The 17,564-nt window shown below is 39.7% G+C and overlaps 1 protein-coding gene across 6 annotated transcripts in view; it reads left to right on the top strand.

Annotated features, from left to right (window-relative positions):
• The window catches only part of garnl3 (GTPase activating Rap/RanGAP domain like 3), a gene marked incomplete in the record, with an annotated part of 108,791 nt that overhangs the window by 77,945 nt on the left and 13,282 nt on the right, over nt 1–17,564 (top strand). For 4 of the 6 annotated variants that reach the window (XM_014006598.1, XM_014006595.1, XM_014006597.1 and 1 more), the window contains 14 exon segments: nt 5,165–5,273; nt 5,384–5,429; nt 5,565–5,671; nt 5,767–5,882; nt 6,299–6,421; nt 7,522–7,596; nt 8,937–9,051; nt 9,160–9,186; nt 9,266–9,370; nt 10,309–10,425; nt 12,159–12,316; nt 13,586–13,744; nt 15,212–15,278; nt 15,465–15,572. In XM_014006598.1, coding sequence (XP_013862052.1) covers nt 5,165–5,273; nt 5,384–5,429; nt 5,565–5,671; nt 5,767–5,882; nt 6,299–6,421; nt 7,522–7,596; nt 8,937–9,051; nt 9,160–9,186; nt 9,266–9,370; nt 10,309–10,425; nt 12,159–12,316; nt 13,586–13,744; nt 15,212–15,278; nt 15,465–15,572 — 1,432 coding nt within the window. 6 annotated transcript variants of the gene reach the window in all.

Here is a 17,564-nt window from a genome sequence, read left to right as displayed (position 1 = left end):
CCCCCCCCCCCCCCACCCAAACAACTGTGTCTTGAACTGAAGTCTTTATGTCAGCCATTTAGCAGAGAAAAGATACAATTTCAACAACACTGTTGCTGCGTTCCATTTACATCGTATTCCCAGAACTGGTAGTGACGTCATTTCCCAACAAACCATATGAAACTGCATTCCAGTTAGCAGACAGGCAATTGAATTGCTAACCTAGGTACAACACTGCTACAATATAAGCAATGACAAAAAGAGAGCTCTACTACGCATGTCATGCAAATAAACACTGATTTTAATACGTAACAGTGTTGCACAGAAAACGCACTACTTGTGCGAGTGATTAAACGTGCACAAAAAATTGAGAAAGATGATTAACAGTAAAAGTTACTGAGTTAACTTTCTAAAGCTGTGAGTAGCTGCCATCTTGAAATCGAAACTGGGGGCAGTTTCATTTCTTCCACTATACCGGTGGAATATTCCCACTGGAGGGGGCATTCCAGTTTAAATCAACCAATGGGAACAGGGAAATTACCACTTCCCAGGACTACTGGAACACAGCAAGTGACACAGAGGCTGGACAACGGCAGTGACTAAATTCAGCCACTTTAGGAAGAGAAGGAGAAGAAAAAAGGATGTTATTGTCCTTTTGGGGCTTTTTTTGTCAAGCTAATATTTGTGATGGAGAAGGGTTGGTGCCGATCTGACACATAATTGGATTTATTAAAAAATAATGTAAGATAAACAAAACAGACACTAAGACGGTCAATAACAGGGAACAGCTTGTGCTCGTCCTGCATGTGGCTGCAGTGGTGTTTCATGATTCCTCTTCACCTGAAGAACAAGATCTGCAGAAAAACAGAATATTACACCTAACATTTATGTTAGTTCAGTCTAATCTGTAATATGTGGTGCCATGTTCTGGTCTTTCAGACCAGAACATGGCACCACATGTTTACCACATGTTTACCACACCTTAACCACACATGTTTACCACACTTTAAATAAAAGTTAATGTTAAATTAAGTTTAAAAAAGATCAGTTCACACTCTTTACTAATGTTTTTTTGTTTCATTTAATGTGTTATTTTTCTTTACTCCTTGTTTGTGTAAAATGTGGCACAATACACTGTTGTGTTTCTTATTGTCGTTTCTTTTTTTATTGTTATCATTTTGTCACTTTGAGGTCATTTTACTCATTTTATTTATTCATTTATTTATTTATTTACTTATTTACTTATTTACTTGTTTACTTATTTAATATTTTTTGTTTGTTTGGTTGGTTGGTTTTTGTCTCTTGGATATTTTATTTCAATAATTTCTGAAATAAAACCAAAGGTCTCATGAGTCTTTTACCTCATGCACCTCTGCCTTTTAGACATTTTCTTTGTTATTCTATCATTTTCAAGTTACCCGGTAGGCAATAGATGCAGTTTCCAGTTTGATAGCCCTAATTAGCTGCATTTTCATTGACCATGAAAATGTGCAAATTAGAATTTTTGAAAATAAATTTGCTCAGTGGAAACACATCAATTTCAAAAATTTTTCCTTTTTTGACAAAATGTTTTTGCGCTAGGATGATGTGGTTTTTCGGCCGTATCGAAATTGGTGTGTTTCGTAAAACTGCAATGGAAACACTTTTTTCGCATCACGGGAGTCACATGCTCAACAACCGGCTGTTTCTACTGGTGAAAAAGACAACGAAGAAGAAGAAAACAGGAAATAGAAGTGGTAAAATCACCGAAGTTGTAAAAGAAAGTAGTAAACTCACCGACCACAATTTCCTTAAAAAAAAAAACAGCATACGTAGCCGCTCCCAAGTATAAGGGGCTCGTCACTCAAAAGCTTCGATAAGACACACGCACCCATCTAATCCCCCGAAAACACACGCACCCATCTAATCCCCCGAAAACACACGCGCCCATCTAATCCCCTGAAAACACACGCGCCCATCTAATCCCCCAAAAACACACGCACCCATCTAATCCCCCGAAAACACACGCACCCATCTAATCCCCCGAAAACACATGCACCCATTTAATCCCCCGAAAACACATGCACCCATCTAATCCCCCGAAACACATCCATCTATCTAGTCCCCGAAAACACATCCATCTATCTAGTCCCCGAAAACACATCCATCTATCTAATCCCCGAAAACACATCCACCTATCTAATCCCCGAAAACACATCCACCCATCTAATCCCCTAAAAACACATCCATCTATCTAATCCTGGAACACACGTCCATCTATCTAATCCCCAAAAAACACGTCCATCTATCTTATCCCCAAAAAACACGTCCATCCGTCTAATTCCTGAAAACACGTCCATCCATCTAATCCCCAAAAAACACGTCCATCTATCTAATCCCCAAAAAACACGTCCATCCGTCTAATCCCCGAAAACACGTCCATCCGTCTAATCCCCAAAAACACAATGACTCAGGTAACAAAACTTACTGAAAGTTTTGAATTGCATTTAATTAAAAACAAGTTGTCAATAACATGTTACAATCACCATACAGATGTCCCAATTTGTGCTGGACTTTGACTGTCTCATATTTTTCACTCCAGATCTGGCGACCCACAAATTGGAATGATGTCCTGCATTTGACTGGGTCAAGCTACGAAAAGTCAAAGAAAAAATTTGTTACAGGCGCTTTTCTGAAATGTTAGTTCTCCAGAGGCTGAAAAGTGAGCAAAGACAGTCATCAGAGCTGTGTCAGCTGTCAATCAAAATTTGTAGCAGCATCCCCCTGTTATGGTCAACCTGCTTTCCAGTATGCTGGTAAAATAAACAAGGCAACAAAAGGGATTTTATACATGCAGAATATAATGGAGACATCAAATAAACAAAAAAAGACCTGGAAACGGTTAACTGGGTGAGGTCAGGTGATTATCAGAAAGCTCTTTGTGAAGTTTGACAGTCATTTTTCAATTTCCCATGGAGGGGAACACGACATAAGGCAACGCTGGAAAAGTGATTTGCTCAAGATACGCATCTCAGAAAGCCACCTGCCAATCTATGGACACATTTTTACTCTGACCTAAAAATTATTGTAGGTCTATAGACTGCAGCAGTAAGCACCAACCATGTTTTCAGACTCCAAAATAGCAAAGAAATGTCCTGCGGTTGCACTAAAGCAGCAGCTATTGTTACAGGCGTGATGTTACTCGCCTCTGTGGAAAGTTGTTTGAAGGACTTGAACACCAGTGGTTCAGTGTGACGCTGATAAACATGCACACACTCCTTTTCTTTTTCGGTGTTATCAGAAGCTTCAAATCACAACACGACAGAACTTTTCCTCTTTTCTTAAGAGATACTGGACATCAAAGGTAGGCTTGAAGAATAAGACTCTAGACTTTGTGAGTAATGAGTCACCTGGTTGTTATCAAAGAAAACAGCTTGGACATGGTTCACTGATGATGCCAGTGTGAATCACAGCAAAACCTATTCTGTGTTCCAGAAGTTAGAATCAGAAAATCCTTGTGTCATAAAGGTGAACTGCATGGTCCACGTTGTGCACAACTGTGCAAAACGTACAGGAAACAGGTTGGAGAATGGCACGATTTTTGTGACACTTTTCACTATCTTCCCAACAATCTGAAAAACTAAAAGTAGTGTCTACGTGTGTTGAAGAAAAGAATGGTGTGCTGAGACACTAACCTGCATGGTTAAGTTTGTGACCTGCTTTTAAGAGACTTCATGCTATCTGGACAGCTAGAAAGTGCCTTTTTTTGGTCCATCTTTAGAATGGAAAGTAGCTGTAAAAAAGTGCAATCTGTCAAGTTTTTATAAGGATGAAAACTACCAGGGGAATGTTGCAAGAGAAAGTTCACTGTATCCCATCTCACTGACATGGTGGATGTCCTACAGATGAGGTGAAAACTGGACCTGGATGAACTGTACGAGGAGTTGTGTGTAACTTTGCGTCTGCAGCAAGATGTGGAGAAAAGAGCTTCACTTGTGGAGAAGTGGTCAGCCTTGAAGAGCACCAAACATGACTGCTGTTACCTTTCACTTCAGCATCCCATCACTAATGCTGCTGTAGAGAGAGTGTTTTTTCTCACGACAGCAGCCTGGACTGAGCCTGGACCTGTTGATCTCATCAAGTCTGAAGTTCTAGTCAAGAACAACTTTAGATACAGATGTGAGGAGTTCTGTACCCATGCACTAAAGGAGAAGGCCCTTTTGAAAGCTGAATGACTCAGCAGAAAGCACAAATGGCCTTTAGTAATGCAACATTTTTACCAGTAAGCATCTGCTCTTATAGTCCATCCAGGTGCCATCCAAGGTTGCTTCTTGCCCTAAACCTAACCCAATGTAACTGTCGTGTAAAAGATTGTTTGCAAGAACTGCAATGAGATTTTAGAGATTATTTCTTTTGTCTTGGCTACATTCACACTAGCCATTAGCTAATCATTTCAGTCAGAAAAAAACACTGAGGCCATTTAAAGAGCTCAGCTGAATGACTTAACTTTTCACAATCAGTCCTTAGAACTTCTCTTCAAACTCATACATGTCAACCTGTATGGATTTCCCCTCGTTTTGCAGGTAATACGGGCCTATAGAGAAATATCTTGGATTTTTTTCAAAAACTCTGCTTCAAATTAATTTTACGTCTCAGAGTCTGTAGGACGTGAAAAAAAAAGAATAATAAATAAATAGAAATAACCATCTCCCAATCCGCTCTGCCACTAGAAATAAGCTCTCCACCTCTCCCTGTCCTCCTTTCCCTGCTCCTCTGCGCTGCAAGCGCCGTTAACTCCGCCCCACGTTCTGTCTTTCGCCGTGGTCGACAGTCCACTTGTCCCCTCATTGCCACACCTGGCCCACATCTGGTTGACGAACCACTTGCCGTGCCAGCAGTCAGCCAGCAGGGCCAGCTGGACACCAGGTCTGGCCCACATCTGTGTGCTATGTGGGACGTGTCTGTGGGTTAATGTAAGCAAATGCCCACAAACCTAAATATCAGTCATGATGAAAATAGTCCCCAAAATTTTACATGCAGATTTAATCCTATTGCTGTGTCACAATATACAAACATTGTTTAATTTACTGCTAACAGATTGGTAGGGTTTTTATTTTATTTAATTTTTTCATGTCAGTTCATGCTTTAAATAAAATACTGCTTCATCATTCTTAACTGTTGTCTTATTTCTGTGTGTTTGTGGCAGGTGGAGAGAAAGAGGCACATTGGAAATGACATTGTTACCATAGTGTTTCAGGAAGGAGACGAGGCGTCATCGTCCTTTAAACCGTCTATGATTCGATCACACTTCACGCGTATCCTTCACATGGACTGGGAATGTCAAAGAAATAAAACGGCAGCAATGACAATGTTTTGAAACACTTTCTGTTGTATAAATAGTTCCTCCTTATATTTTCATTTCCAGATATTTTTGCATTAGTTAGGTACAACAGCCAGAATGATAGTTACAGGTGAGTTTGGATTTAACTTTTTGGAGAAAAAAAAGCTGCTTTAACCTTTCTAATCAATGCCTGATTTCATCATAAGAGATTTGCTTTGACCTGCTCTGTTAGACGCAGCTGTCTCATAGACGCTCTCTCCCTCAGGTTGAAGATATTTTCGGAGGAAAGCGTCCCGCTGTTCGGACCCCCTCTCCCAATTCCGTCTGTATTTACTGATCACCAAGAATTCAGGGACTTTTTATTAGTCAAATGTGAGGAAAAAATTAAAGAAAAATATTGACTTCCTATTAAGCAAGTCTTTTTTTTACTTGTTTATAACAATCGGATTATTCTCCGACTCTTTCAGTAATCAATGGAGAAAAAGCCACACTGGAGACGCCTACATTTGCCCAGAAACGCCAGAGGACCCTCGACATGTTGATCCGCTCGCTTTACCAAGATCTCACGCCTGACCTGTACAAGGTACCGCAGCAATTCAGAGCCCTGGATGGGCGTTACTTTCGACCATCCAAGCCACCTCCTCCTGGCTTCTCGCCGTCCCCAGCAGCCAGTGCCGAGTTGTGCTCTGCTGTATCTAACTGCAGCCCTCAGTTTGCCTCCGCATACTGCACCACACTGACGGGAAACCACTGCAATGCTGACTTTCTCAGCAGGGCTGCCTCTTCGCACATCCTTCCTCCCCTCTTATTTCTCCTGGGGTTTTCCACCACACTTTTGTCATTTACTGTTGCTCCTAACACGACTCAGTTTTAAGCTGTGTTTAACTCCTGTTGCTTCTGTCGGGGTCAGTCTCTAAGGCCCCCTTTTTGTTTCTCTTTCCCTGTGTGTGTTTGTGTGTGTGTGTGTGTGTTTCCACCTTTTGCGTGTTCCATGTTTAGGTTCCTTTTTCTCCCCAGAACATGTTAAACCGGCGGTCCTTCAGCGACGTGCTGCCTGAGTCCCCAAAGTCTGCGCGGAAGAAGGAGGAGGCGCGGCAGGCTGAGTTTGTCAGAATAGGGCAGGTAAAATCTGCAAAAGCTGAGCTGGAAGCAGCGAGAAACACTCGAATGCTCTCAGCCGCACAGCAAAACACACAGAGGAAAACACTGGGATGAATGAACCAACACATTTTTAATCAACTCAGAAACTTCTTCATGCTTTTCAGCACAAACTCATAACCATGCACGAGGCTGGAAGATGTAATATAAGCACTTGTGACATTTATTTTCATTTCAGATTAAAAAAAGTAAAATAGACTATTTTTGGATTCTTTTTTTTTTTTTGCTAAACTGATTGAAGCAGAAAAATGCTAGATTTAGGATTTAAATGCTGTCAGTGCTAAGACAACTGGAAATGATCTGTGTGTGTATTTTACAGCTTGTTATACGTGCCATTATTTTGCAAACTGAGTCGATCTATTTGTGTAAATACATAAATACATTGACATGCTTTCATATTTTTACAATATATAAAGAATAAAACATGGGCTTTTCTCAACATTTTTTAGATGTTTTGCTTCAACTTCAAATTTAGTTTATTTTCCCCCAAAAAATTAGAACAATTTCCTTATTTAAACATTTGACAGATTTCCTATGTTCCAATGTGAATATAGTTTATTTGATTAGCATATTATTGTGGTTTGTTTTGCTCTTGTTTAGAAATGGAGCTGTGGAAGATGTGCTTTAAAGCCTAAAATCAATAAAAGGCAAAACTACTATGTCACTAAAATGCAGTTGTGTTGTCACCACAAAAAAAATTGTGTTTTCCTTGATGTCCAAATGTGTTTTATTATGAAGGGTATTTTAATACTGGCACATCACAGTGCACAACTAAGCCTTTGTACAGTTGGCCTGTATTGATTTCATTATCTTCAGATTGCCTGCTTATGGAGATGTGGAAATGCTATTGGCCTACTGTGAAGCTTAGATTGGCAATTTCTTGCCTGATCAAATGGTGGCTGCCTAAACTGACTACTTTCTGTTTAAATTTTAAAATGATTTCACTTTTATTTTAGACCAAACAGCTCCAGAAAAAGAACATTAAACCAGTATCACACCAGTACGATATTAGTTACTGATTACCTTGTGTCTGTGGGTTTTATCCAATGTCATATGTTACTCAGGCTCTGAAGCTGAAGACCATCGTTAGAGGAGACGCACCAACAAGCCTTGTTACCACTGGCCTGTGCAGAAAAGAGGTGACAGCATTTCAGACATCACACCGACCAAACTTTTAACAGTCACTAATTACAGATGTCAAGATTTTAGTCATCAAAATATTGTAGCAGACATATTTTACTCTAATATATTTAAAAGGTTCAAAATAGGAGGTCTCAGTCATTGTTGCCCAACGCCAAAAGGCAAAAGATGGGCGATAATATTTTTGCCTGTGTTTGTGTGGGTGTTTGTGAGCAAAATATCTCTTGACCCAAAGGACAGATTTTCATGAAACTCTCAGAAAGTAACCATTAGATGTACAGCGGCATGATTTAAAACACGTGTCAGAGTTCACTGACCTCAGCAAACACACAGTCTATAATTAATATAATTTACTAATATTGAGCCAAAACATTGTGGGGTTGTGGATGAGTGTTGTCTGCAGCTTGTACTGTGAGGGCTAACAAAGCAAAATATGTCTGGCTCAGATCTGGTTCGCCAGAGGTGGTCCATGCATGGGCCAGCACAACATAAACCAAACCACAACTGGGCCAGTTGTGACATTGGCAGATTTAGGCCACATAAACCAAACTACAACTGAGCCAGTTGTGGCACTGGCAGATTAGGGCCACATAGACCAAACCTCAACTGGGCCACTTGTGGCATTGGCAGATTAGGGTCACATAAACCAAACTACAACTGGGCCAGTTGAGGCACTGGCAGATTTGGGCCACATAAACCAAACTACAACTGGGCCACTTGTGGCATTGGCAGATTAGGGCCACATTGACCAAACCTCAACTGGGCCACTTGTGGCATTGGCAGATTTGGGCCACATAAACCAAACTACAACTGGCCCAGTTATGGCACTGGCAGATTNATGGCACTGGCAGATTTGGGCCACATAAACCATACTACAACTGGGCCAGTTGAGGCATTGGCAGATTTGGGCCACATAAACCAAACTACAACTGGGCGTGCAGTGGCATGCCATTATACAAACAGTGCCATCATTGCCAGGTCCACACCATTGACAAACCACTTGCCATGCAGCAGTGAACCAGCAGTGCCAGATCTGGCCCACACATGTCTACTATGTGGGAAGTTCTTGCTTTATTGAGTGAGATTGTGCATAATGGTATATTTATGGGTTTGACCAATATGGCTATAATTCAGTCATTTCTCATCACAAGATTATTTTGGTTTCAAACTCTGGCAGCCAGTAATGAGCATTTCTTAAAGGAATGCAAGGCTGTTAAATCATTTGTTCATAATAAAGATCAGAAACCTGTCAACTTATTTTCTTTGTCAGCTAAATATGTTTAATACAAATTTCTTCTCACGTAAGTGTTTGTATTTTCTTACTGTTTGTACACTGCAGCCGTGGGAGTCCCAGTCATTCTGTAGCACATTCCCGTATGAGATTGTGTGCTCTGACTCGTGGGGTCAGTCTCTGCTGGTAGCCACAGACACAGCAGGGGTCATGCTGTTGGATGGTGAGATAATCTTAATTAACATATTTTACAAGTCTTTCTAAATATCCATACAGTATCAAACAAAAGTCTATGCTACAAGTAAAATGTGGATGATTTTTCACATTTCAGGCCCTGATCCGACGTTGACCAATGGTGGTGAGTGAAACCCAGTCAATGTCTCTGTTTTTTTTTTTTTTCTGTAACTCCTGTTTTGATGATGTGATTTGTATCACAGAGACACAGACTCTCCCTCCAGTGCAGGTGTTTGATAAAAGCATAGCCGTGAAGCAGATGCACATTCTAGAGCCTCAGGACCTACTGATCACCCGAGCTGACAAAGGTGAGCTTTGAACGAGGGGACAAAACGGCTTTGTGTTTCCTCCCTGCACATCAAAAGACCGATTTCCTCGCCACTCTTTCTTTTTTTTTTTCTTCATCTACCGGTACTCATTAAATCAGAGCAGTGTTTACACCTCGTCCTTATTCTCATTGTCTTCACTTGATTAATTTTTGTCATCTCTTTGTGCTGTGCTGCTTACCCTCTCCACCTTAACTGGTCCAGAAAACAGATTGATCTGTCGCTATGATCTAAAGAAGCTGACCTACAGAACGCTCAGCCCTGCATAGGTTGAGCCTGTTTGTGTGGCAGGACCCCTGAGAGAATGAATGAGACTGACTGATCAGAGCTCCTCACAATAAAAGGAAACACCATGTGACCAAGTGACACTCCAGCTGCATTATATACAGTATCTCTAAGGTTAGCGCTCAGAGTATGTGTTGACAATGACTCTCAGCCACTACTACACTATAGTTAGCTCAGCAGTGGTAAAACTGGCCCATGAGCTATTTTGCTAACGCTACAGACACACACAGGCTAAAAAATAAAACCACACAATCACTTCTTTGCATCCAGCGGTGGGCAATAAATATATAATGCAAACTTTACAAACGAGAAGTGTCTTTGGACAGGACTTGTCTCATGTTTGCTTCAGCTAGAGGAGCATGTAATTAATTCGCCAGCAAGATGATTAGCCAACCCTAATATTGACAAACAGGGCTGGCTTGGAATCTACGGCGATTATGTGATGTCAGCGCAAACATTTGTCACAACCATGTGTGGGCTTTGATAAAGCTCGTGGGAGAACACAAAGTCTTAAGACGAGCCTCGCCGTAATCCCGCCGCCGTTGTCTGGCCGTGGGAGGATGCTTAAAACGGAGGCGGCAAATTAAGAGTAACCTTCTTGCAAAACCGAAGCGGCTTTTCTTTTGTCTCTCCAGGAAAGGATGCTCGGCTTTACGTGTTCAGACTCAGCGCCATGAAGAGGTGCCTGGAGGAAAGGCAGCTTGTCAGAAGCAAGTGCGACTGCAGGGAGAATAAACTGGAGAAAACTAAAGGTACCGGGCAAACACACCACTGCACATGCAGCAAACTAACCCCTGCTATAAGAAGGCAATATATTGTGTAAGTTAGAGCTCTGGAATCATGAAGGTTCTTTGGAAGAAATAAGATACTCATACATACAGTGAGACTGATTATCATTACGATCTAAATGGGGGGCTTATATACAGTGAATTTGTATAGAATGTTGTTGTAATGGCTTATTTTAGCCGGTGCCTCCAGGCACCAAATAAGCCATTACAACAACAAAGTTGCTAACTTATTCACCCCCCTTTGGTACTTTTTTGCTTTGTTTTGTTGTCTTAAAATCAGAAAAATAAATTTCATTTTAAGTGTTTGCATACTAAAAAGCAGGTATTTCTATTCATTTTTCTTGGCAAAACTGCATCTCATTCAAGTTGGATAGGTGCTGCTTGTGTTCAGCCATCTTTACATCAAACCAGACATTCTCAGTTTGGGTACCTCACCAGGCTGAGACTGTTGGAGACTAGTTGGTGACCAAAAGTTGCAATAAAATTGGTGAAGTTTTAATTGAAGTCTTGCTGACAGCTGGGTGGTTGCAGGGAGTGTAAAATGATATTCCAGGCCACGCACATTAGTTTATTGCCCACTTTTGTTCTACATCTTACCTAGTTTTTTTACTGAGAGATATTGAGGCGATATATTTGTTCAAGAAAAGTGGTTTATTTGGTTGAAAACCACAAGAAGAACAGTCTCCTTCAAGGATGTACATTTTTGTGTTTCTGAGCTTTTTCGGCAGAACTGAACGTTTTATAAAGCAGATCTGCCTCATGAGCGCCCCCCTCTGTTAGGGGGGAATAGATACTTTCAGAGGACACCTGTCAGAGAAAAATTAAAGGACGGACCGTTTTTCCTCTTTCTTATTCTTTGCAAATTTATGTTTTGATTTCAAAGATATATATATATATACAATTTGTTTTTCTTGATATGGATTAGGAATATCAAAAGAAAAGCAAATGACCATCCATTTTTACTTTTTTAATATCTGTTTTAAAGCAACCAGGAAGTACTGAACCTTTTTTGACGTGTTTGGGATAGGGTTTTAATGTACACTAATGTGCTTTTTTAATGCATCTAGATGCCAAAAAATAAAATAAGACTAAAATGTTTACAGTTGTTTACTCATGTGATAAATGTTAGCCTGATAATAGGTGGTGCTTAGCTTTTGTTATAATAAGGGCTGCTTTATTGAACACAGGTTTCCATTTTTGTCTTTAATTTTAAACAGATACACCCAGCAAATATCGATTAGTTACTTTTTAACTAATTTTGTCTTTAGATAGGACCAAGTATGTTTTAACTTGATTTTTTTAAATTGTTTTTTTTAATTCCCAAGACATTTCTGATTAATATAATATAAATATGGAGTTGATATTGTTTCTGATGTAAGTGCTTTATGTTTTATCCCAAATTAAATTCTAACAACTGGATGAAGAAACTTTTTTAAAACTTTTTTCTCATCAACTTTGGCAGACGGAGTAAATAAATTGCACCGTTGAGGACTGACTGCCCGCTTAACAGCTTTCATTGATTTTTCAGTTAGAAGGAGACAATCTAATCACCTTAAAGTGTGACAAGGGGAGTGTTTTTATGTTGACTGGTGAAATGTCTGCCTTTCCTAGCTGGGCGCTGAGGAACTGCACCTTTACTATATATTGCATTTCAACCTCTTCCGTTTTTCTCTTCCTCTCCTTCCTTCTTGATCCAGGTTGTCATTTGTACTCTATCAACACCCACCACGGCTCGGAGCTAAGAATAGTAGCGGCCATCAGGACCAAACTCCTCCTAATAACCAGGAAACATCCTGGTTTCAGTGCTGTTGCCTCGCGAGCTGACTCTCCTGTCGAGGAATTTCAGTACATACGGGTATGACAAGTTCAACACGAGAAAGTTAAGAATGATCTTTCTTCTTTTAGAATGAAAGTTCACAAGTTTTCTTATCGATTTACCAAACTGCAAAAATAGTGTTCATTTCAATTAGATTCAAATCCAATTACAGTGAATTCAGTCCAGTCGTGGTACGGTGCAGTCGCATGCAGTACATGATAAAATGTCAATTAGGAGAAAAGTTGTCTGAGGAAGTCGGCAGATTGCATCAAATCTCCATTTTGGTGGAATCCCTCATCCTTAGCAGCAAGTTGTCAACAGTAGAAAGAAATGGTTCTATTGGAACAGGAAGAAACCTCCAGCAGCCATCTGCTTCAACCAGCTGACAGACAAACACAGAATGGTTGGTCCAGGTGTAGATTCTGTGGGAAGAACGCAAAGAAAAACATGTTAATGATAGAAATAATAACAAGAAATAAGGAGAGTTCAGCGAGTAATGGCAGCAAAGTGAGGAAGTGAGATTAGTTTGTCCTCCAGCAGTCTAAGTCTTTACCCTGGGGTAGCTCAGGAAATCCAAACCAACCCATGGGATTTATCTAGGAAAAGCTAGAATTGAATAAATACATTTACTACACAAAGTAAGGAAATACAGTATGTGTTTGGTCTTTTTGTAGCAAAGCTTCTTGGCAATTTAACTTATACTGGGCACCTGATTAGCAGCACCTGGGGAGAACCAGAAGCTCAAAACAAGTGTTAACATCGACAGCAGAATAAACTGTTTGGCAGAGAAGATTTGGCTCATTTTTCATGTGCTCAACCCACCTACTCAGCTCTACTCCTCATCCCACAAACTTCCTTACTTTTTGTGTCAAGTTAATAATAATTCCTTCTAACTCTCATCAGAACTTCAGCTGCAGAACTGTGGATCAGCTGACCTTTTAGAGAGTTTTGTATCAACCATTTAAACCCAAAGCAGGGCACTCATGGAGGCAAATATTGTGGTTTTGAAAAACCCAAGTTACCCAGTTTTTGTCGAAACTTCTGAAAACTCCAGACTTGATTAAGTTGTTGCAGATTCCACATCCTTTACAGCTTCATAGATGTTTGTATCCTTACAGTCTACAGTAAAATAACCTAATTCAAGAGAGAAAATCACAGAAAAGTGTTTCTACAGTTAATTCTGTGTTATTTAATGGTTTGGCAGATGTTGGAATCCACAGCAGAATTACGGAAACTGCAAATTTGGAGTCTCTGAACAAATTGTGATATCATTCATGGGTATTTCCCCCCAACACCCACCCCTCTCAGGAGATCTGTCTGTGCGACCTGCCCGTGGTGATGGCCCTGGTGGACGGTCCAACGGGGGAAAATGACAACATGATCTGCGTGGCCTACAAACATCAGTTTGACCTGATCAACGAGAGCACCGGGGACGCCTATCGGCTCCACCACGTAGACGCCAACAGGGTGAAGAATACATCTCGTTTATTTTCTGTTTCACTGTGATGTTCATTAAAACCTGCTGACTCTGTGAGCTGCAGATTATCTGGCAGCTCAGGTCAATCCACACGTCATCATTCAGAGTAGGGCTGAACGATTAATCGCATTTGCGATAATCTCGCGAAATGTTAAAACAAGATTTTCTAACCACACAGGCTGTGATTTGAATGGTCACGTGACTTGGGAGTGAGCCTAGCGGAGCAGTGTTGCTAACAGCACCATTGTCGCTAGACCTAGTGCCTTTTTGTGTTCCAAAAGGCGACTAGTGACAAATCTGGCGACTTTTCCCGGTGTTTTTAGCGACTTTTTGAAGCTTTGACGAGAGAACTTTTCACCTCCTCCGCAGTGCGCCCCTCCCCCTTCCTAAGCGGCCCGAGTCAGCAACACGTGCGCACATACACACACACACACACACACACATGGCCGCTGTCAGCTGAGAGGAGACCGCTGCAAATGAATCACGCAAAGCCGCCACTGCTTCTACCTGGTTTACAAAGCGGGAAATAATATTTAATGTAATGATTTTTCTCTGGTACTGTCGCTGTAAAACACATGTCTGGACCCAGCTGTGTTTGACTCACAGATCAGCTTCACCTCGTCCTCCCTATGCCTCGTGACATCTAACAATCTGCAAATTAAATTTAAGATTATCACCAGTTAATTTATATAATGTGGATCTAAGCACTGAAGACATAAAATTATTTTTATTTCATTAGGTTTAATTGCAGTTTTAAAGATATTTAGTGTTTTTCTTCACTTGTTTTCTCTTTAACATCTCTCCTCAGATCACAATTACTGGCAAACATATTAGGTGATGATGTAATCTAGCTACTTGAGTTTGATTTTCCTAGAAAATAACGAGTTGGTTAAAGCAGATGTAGCCGATTTATTCTCTTTATGTTTTTTGCATTTTATTATTTCATGATTCTACTGGCTGGAAAGATTTATTTTTTATTTATATATTTTTTCTATTTATTTATAGACTGTCCTGTGAAGTTCAGTGTTTAGGAAGTTCACTTAACATGTTTAATATCATGTGAAACAAGAAAAATTAGAAATGATGAAAAGGTAAAGTCACAGACATGTTTGCTTTTTTGTAATCTGCTTTAAGTAAATCTTACTTTGTTTTTTTATAAAACAGATTGATTTGTTGCTTCTGTTTGTTGAACAATACTTGACATTAAAAAAATAATTGCAAATTAAATCACAATTGCAATTTATAGATAAAAAAATCACAATTAGATTATTTTGTAAAATCTTTCAGCCCTAATTCAGAGGCAGGAGACGTGACGAGATGAACAAATGTAGATATGTTTGAAATGTCTCAGATGGCATTACAGGAATGTAACTTGACAATAGATTTGTTTAGAACCTAACCTAACCTTTTGTTCTTGCACAAGTGATTTTATTTCAGTGACTTATCCTTGCCTGCAGGTAAACTTTGTAGCAGCCATCGATGTTTATGAAGACGGTGAGGCAGGTCTGCTGTTATGCTACAACTGTGAGTTCCCCCCTTTGACTTTTAACATTTTTAAATGTTATACGATTCGGGTTCATGTCCCCACTGTCGAAGCTGAACCTGAATGGTTTTTTTCTTTATCGCTGCAAAAAGAAATCTGTCAGATTGTTCCAAAGTATCAAGATTCCTGGGTTAGACTGTCAAAATGTAACCTTTTTGTTTTCCCAGATATTTGTTACTACAAGAAAGTTTGCCCGTTCAACGGCTCCACACCGATGATCCAGTCCAACACCTCGGATTTCCACTTCAGCTGGAACCAGATGCCAAATGCTATCGGTAGGTCACAGTGGCAGCAGCAGCCCCACCTGCCCGGCCCATGATGCTGGCCTGGCCGGAGCTTGCCGTCACCATGGAAACACCCTGTGTGACCACAAGCGTCCAGCAGGCCTGTGTGATGTTATTATTGAAGGTGATGAAAAGAAAACACACCTGATCCTGAATCTGCAACCCTGATCCTGTATGAAGCAAAAATCCTGCCTGTTTTATTTATTATTATTATTTAATTTTTATTCTTTATTTTTTTGTGCATCTCTGTTGTTCACAAATGTGTTCACATCACAATAAATAGTCCCGTTTAATAAATACTGTATTCTGGGACACATTGGAGACAAAAACGCTCCTCTAATTAATCATGTTTTAATAATGTGTGACAAAGTTATTGGATTTGGTAATTGTTCCTGTTTCATCAAATGGAACAAACAAACACTTTATTCTCTTTAAATAGTTTCAGAGAATAATCAAACAAATCATTAAACATCATTTTGTTGCAAATTTGATCATTAAAAAATAAATTACAAAGAGGTAAAGGGTCTCTTTGTTTATTTTATTTCTACCTATAAAAAAGGACCAGGAGAGTTTAATTACAAAAACATTATTTTTTTAATTTGAATTCCTGGTTGAATCTTTTGTATCCTGTATTTTATGTTTTGTCCTGTTTTGTGTCTTGATGAAACAGGTGAAATAGGCACTGGAAAGTTAATATACTGTATTTGAAAGGGTTATTAAAGTAGAAGCACTCAGAAAGTGCACGCCTACCTAGGTTATGTAAACAAGAGAAGCTGAGCTGTGATTGGTGGAACAAAGTTCTGCTGGATGCTGATTGGCTATCACAGTATGACATCGTCACTAAAACATAGCCTCTGGCTCTTGTACCAGTTTCCTGTTTCAGTTTCTGTTTTTGCCAGATCACAGTGAGCTGTTGTCAGATTATCACCAACATTGAATCAGTTGTTCTTTGTGACAACTCCAACGGTTTCTGAAAGTTGAATGAAAATCCATTCATAAACTTTTGAGCAATCTTGTGCACAGACAGACTGACAAACAAACCAACACATCAGAAACAAAACCCCCTTCCTTGAGGTAACGACTTCATGTTTTTTTAACTATATTTATACTACAAAGTGTTTAATATCTGACTGGTGTAGACGTCAAGCATAAACCAGGACCAGTTTTCAACTCAATTTCAGTCCAAACATTGGGCCTCATGCAAGAACATGTTTGTATTTTTATCCTAAATTTCTCTTACTTTTGTCGTACGAACGGTTCATATGAACATGTCACGTCAGATTCAACAAACTCTTCTATCTTCAGGAAAAGTGTGTAAATGAGCTGCGTAAACTGATGAAAGTGTATCAGCTGCTCGTGCACGGGGAGAGGTGATTAACATAATTACCACCCCAAAACACCATATAAGGTAACATTTCCTGCCCCACATACCAGGATGTGTCCATTCATAAATGACATCGCAAAGGAAAAAATAACTTTACGAGTTTGGAGATTGAAGTCCTGCTTTCAGAGATCCAGAAAAGAAAAAATCTGTCATTTTTAGCAGCGTCAGACCTGCTAAAGCCGAGGAATGAAATGATGACTGCTGTTAATGTTGTGTCTCCTGTGGGCCGTATACAGACACAGAAATAAAAATTAGAAATCATATTTATCTCTCTAGTCCTGCTCTGGCTTTTCTTTGGTCAAATATTTTTAATTGAGGTGTAAACAACTGTGTTACATAGTTTTCATTTATTCAGAAGAAGAGCAGTCGTACCCCCCCCACCTCGCAGTTCTGAAAAAAAGCATTTTAAAATGTCTCCAAACTTCAATTAATGCATAGTTTAAGGTGGTTTTTAGTTTGAGATCTTCATATTAATATTGCAGTGTTAAACAACAGCATTGACAGCCAATTTAATTTAATCTAACCAATTTATGTCGTTACTTACTTTTAAAATCTAATTCCAGTTCAAACAGAATAATGTTGTCAACATAATTATGGAG

Source organism: Austrofundulus limnaeus, unplaced genomic scaffold, assembly GCF_001266775.1.
Source record: "Austrofundulus limnaeus strain Quisiro unplaced genomic scaffold, Austrofundulus_limnaeus-1.0 Scaffold36, whole genome shotgun sequence".
NCBI classification, from domain to species: Eukaryota; Metazoa; Chordata; class Actinopteri; order Cyprinodontiformes; family Rivulidae; genus Austrofundulus; species Austrofundulus limnaeus.
This window is presented reverse-complemented; position numbering and strand designations above follow the sequence as displayed.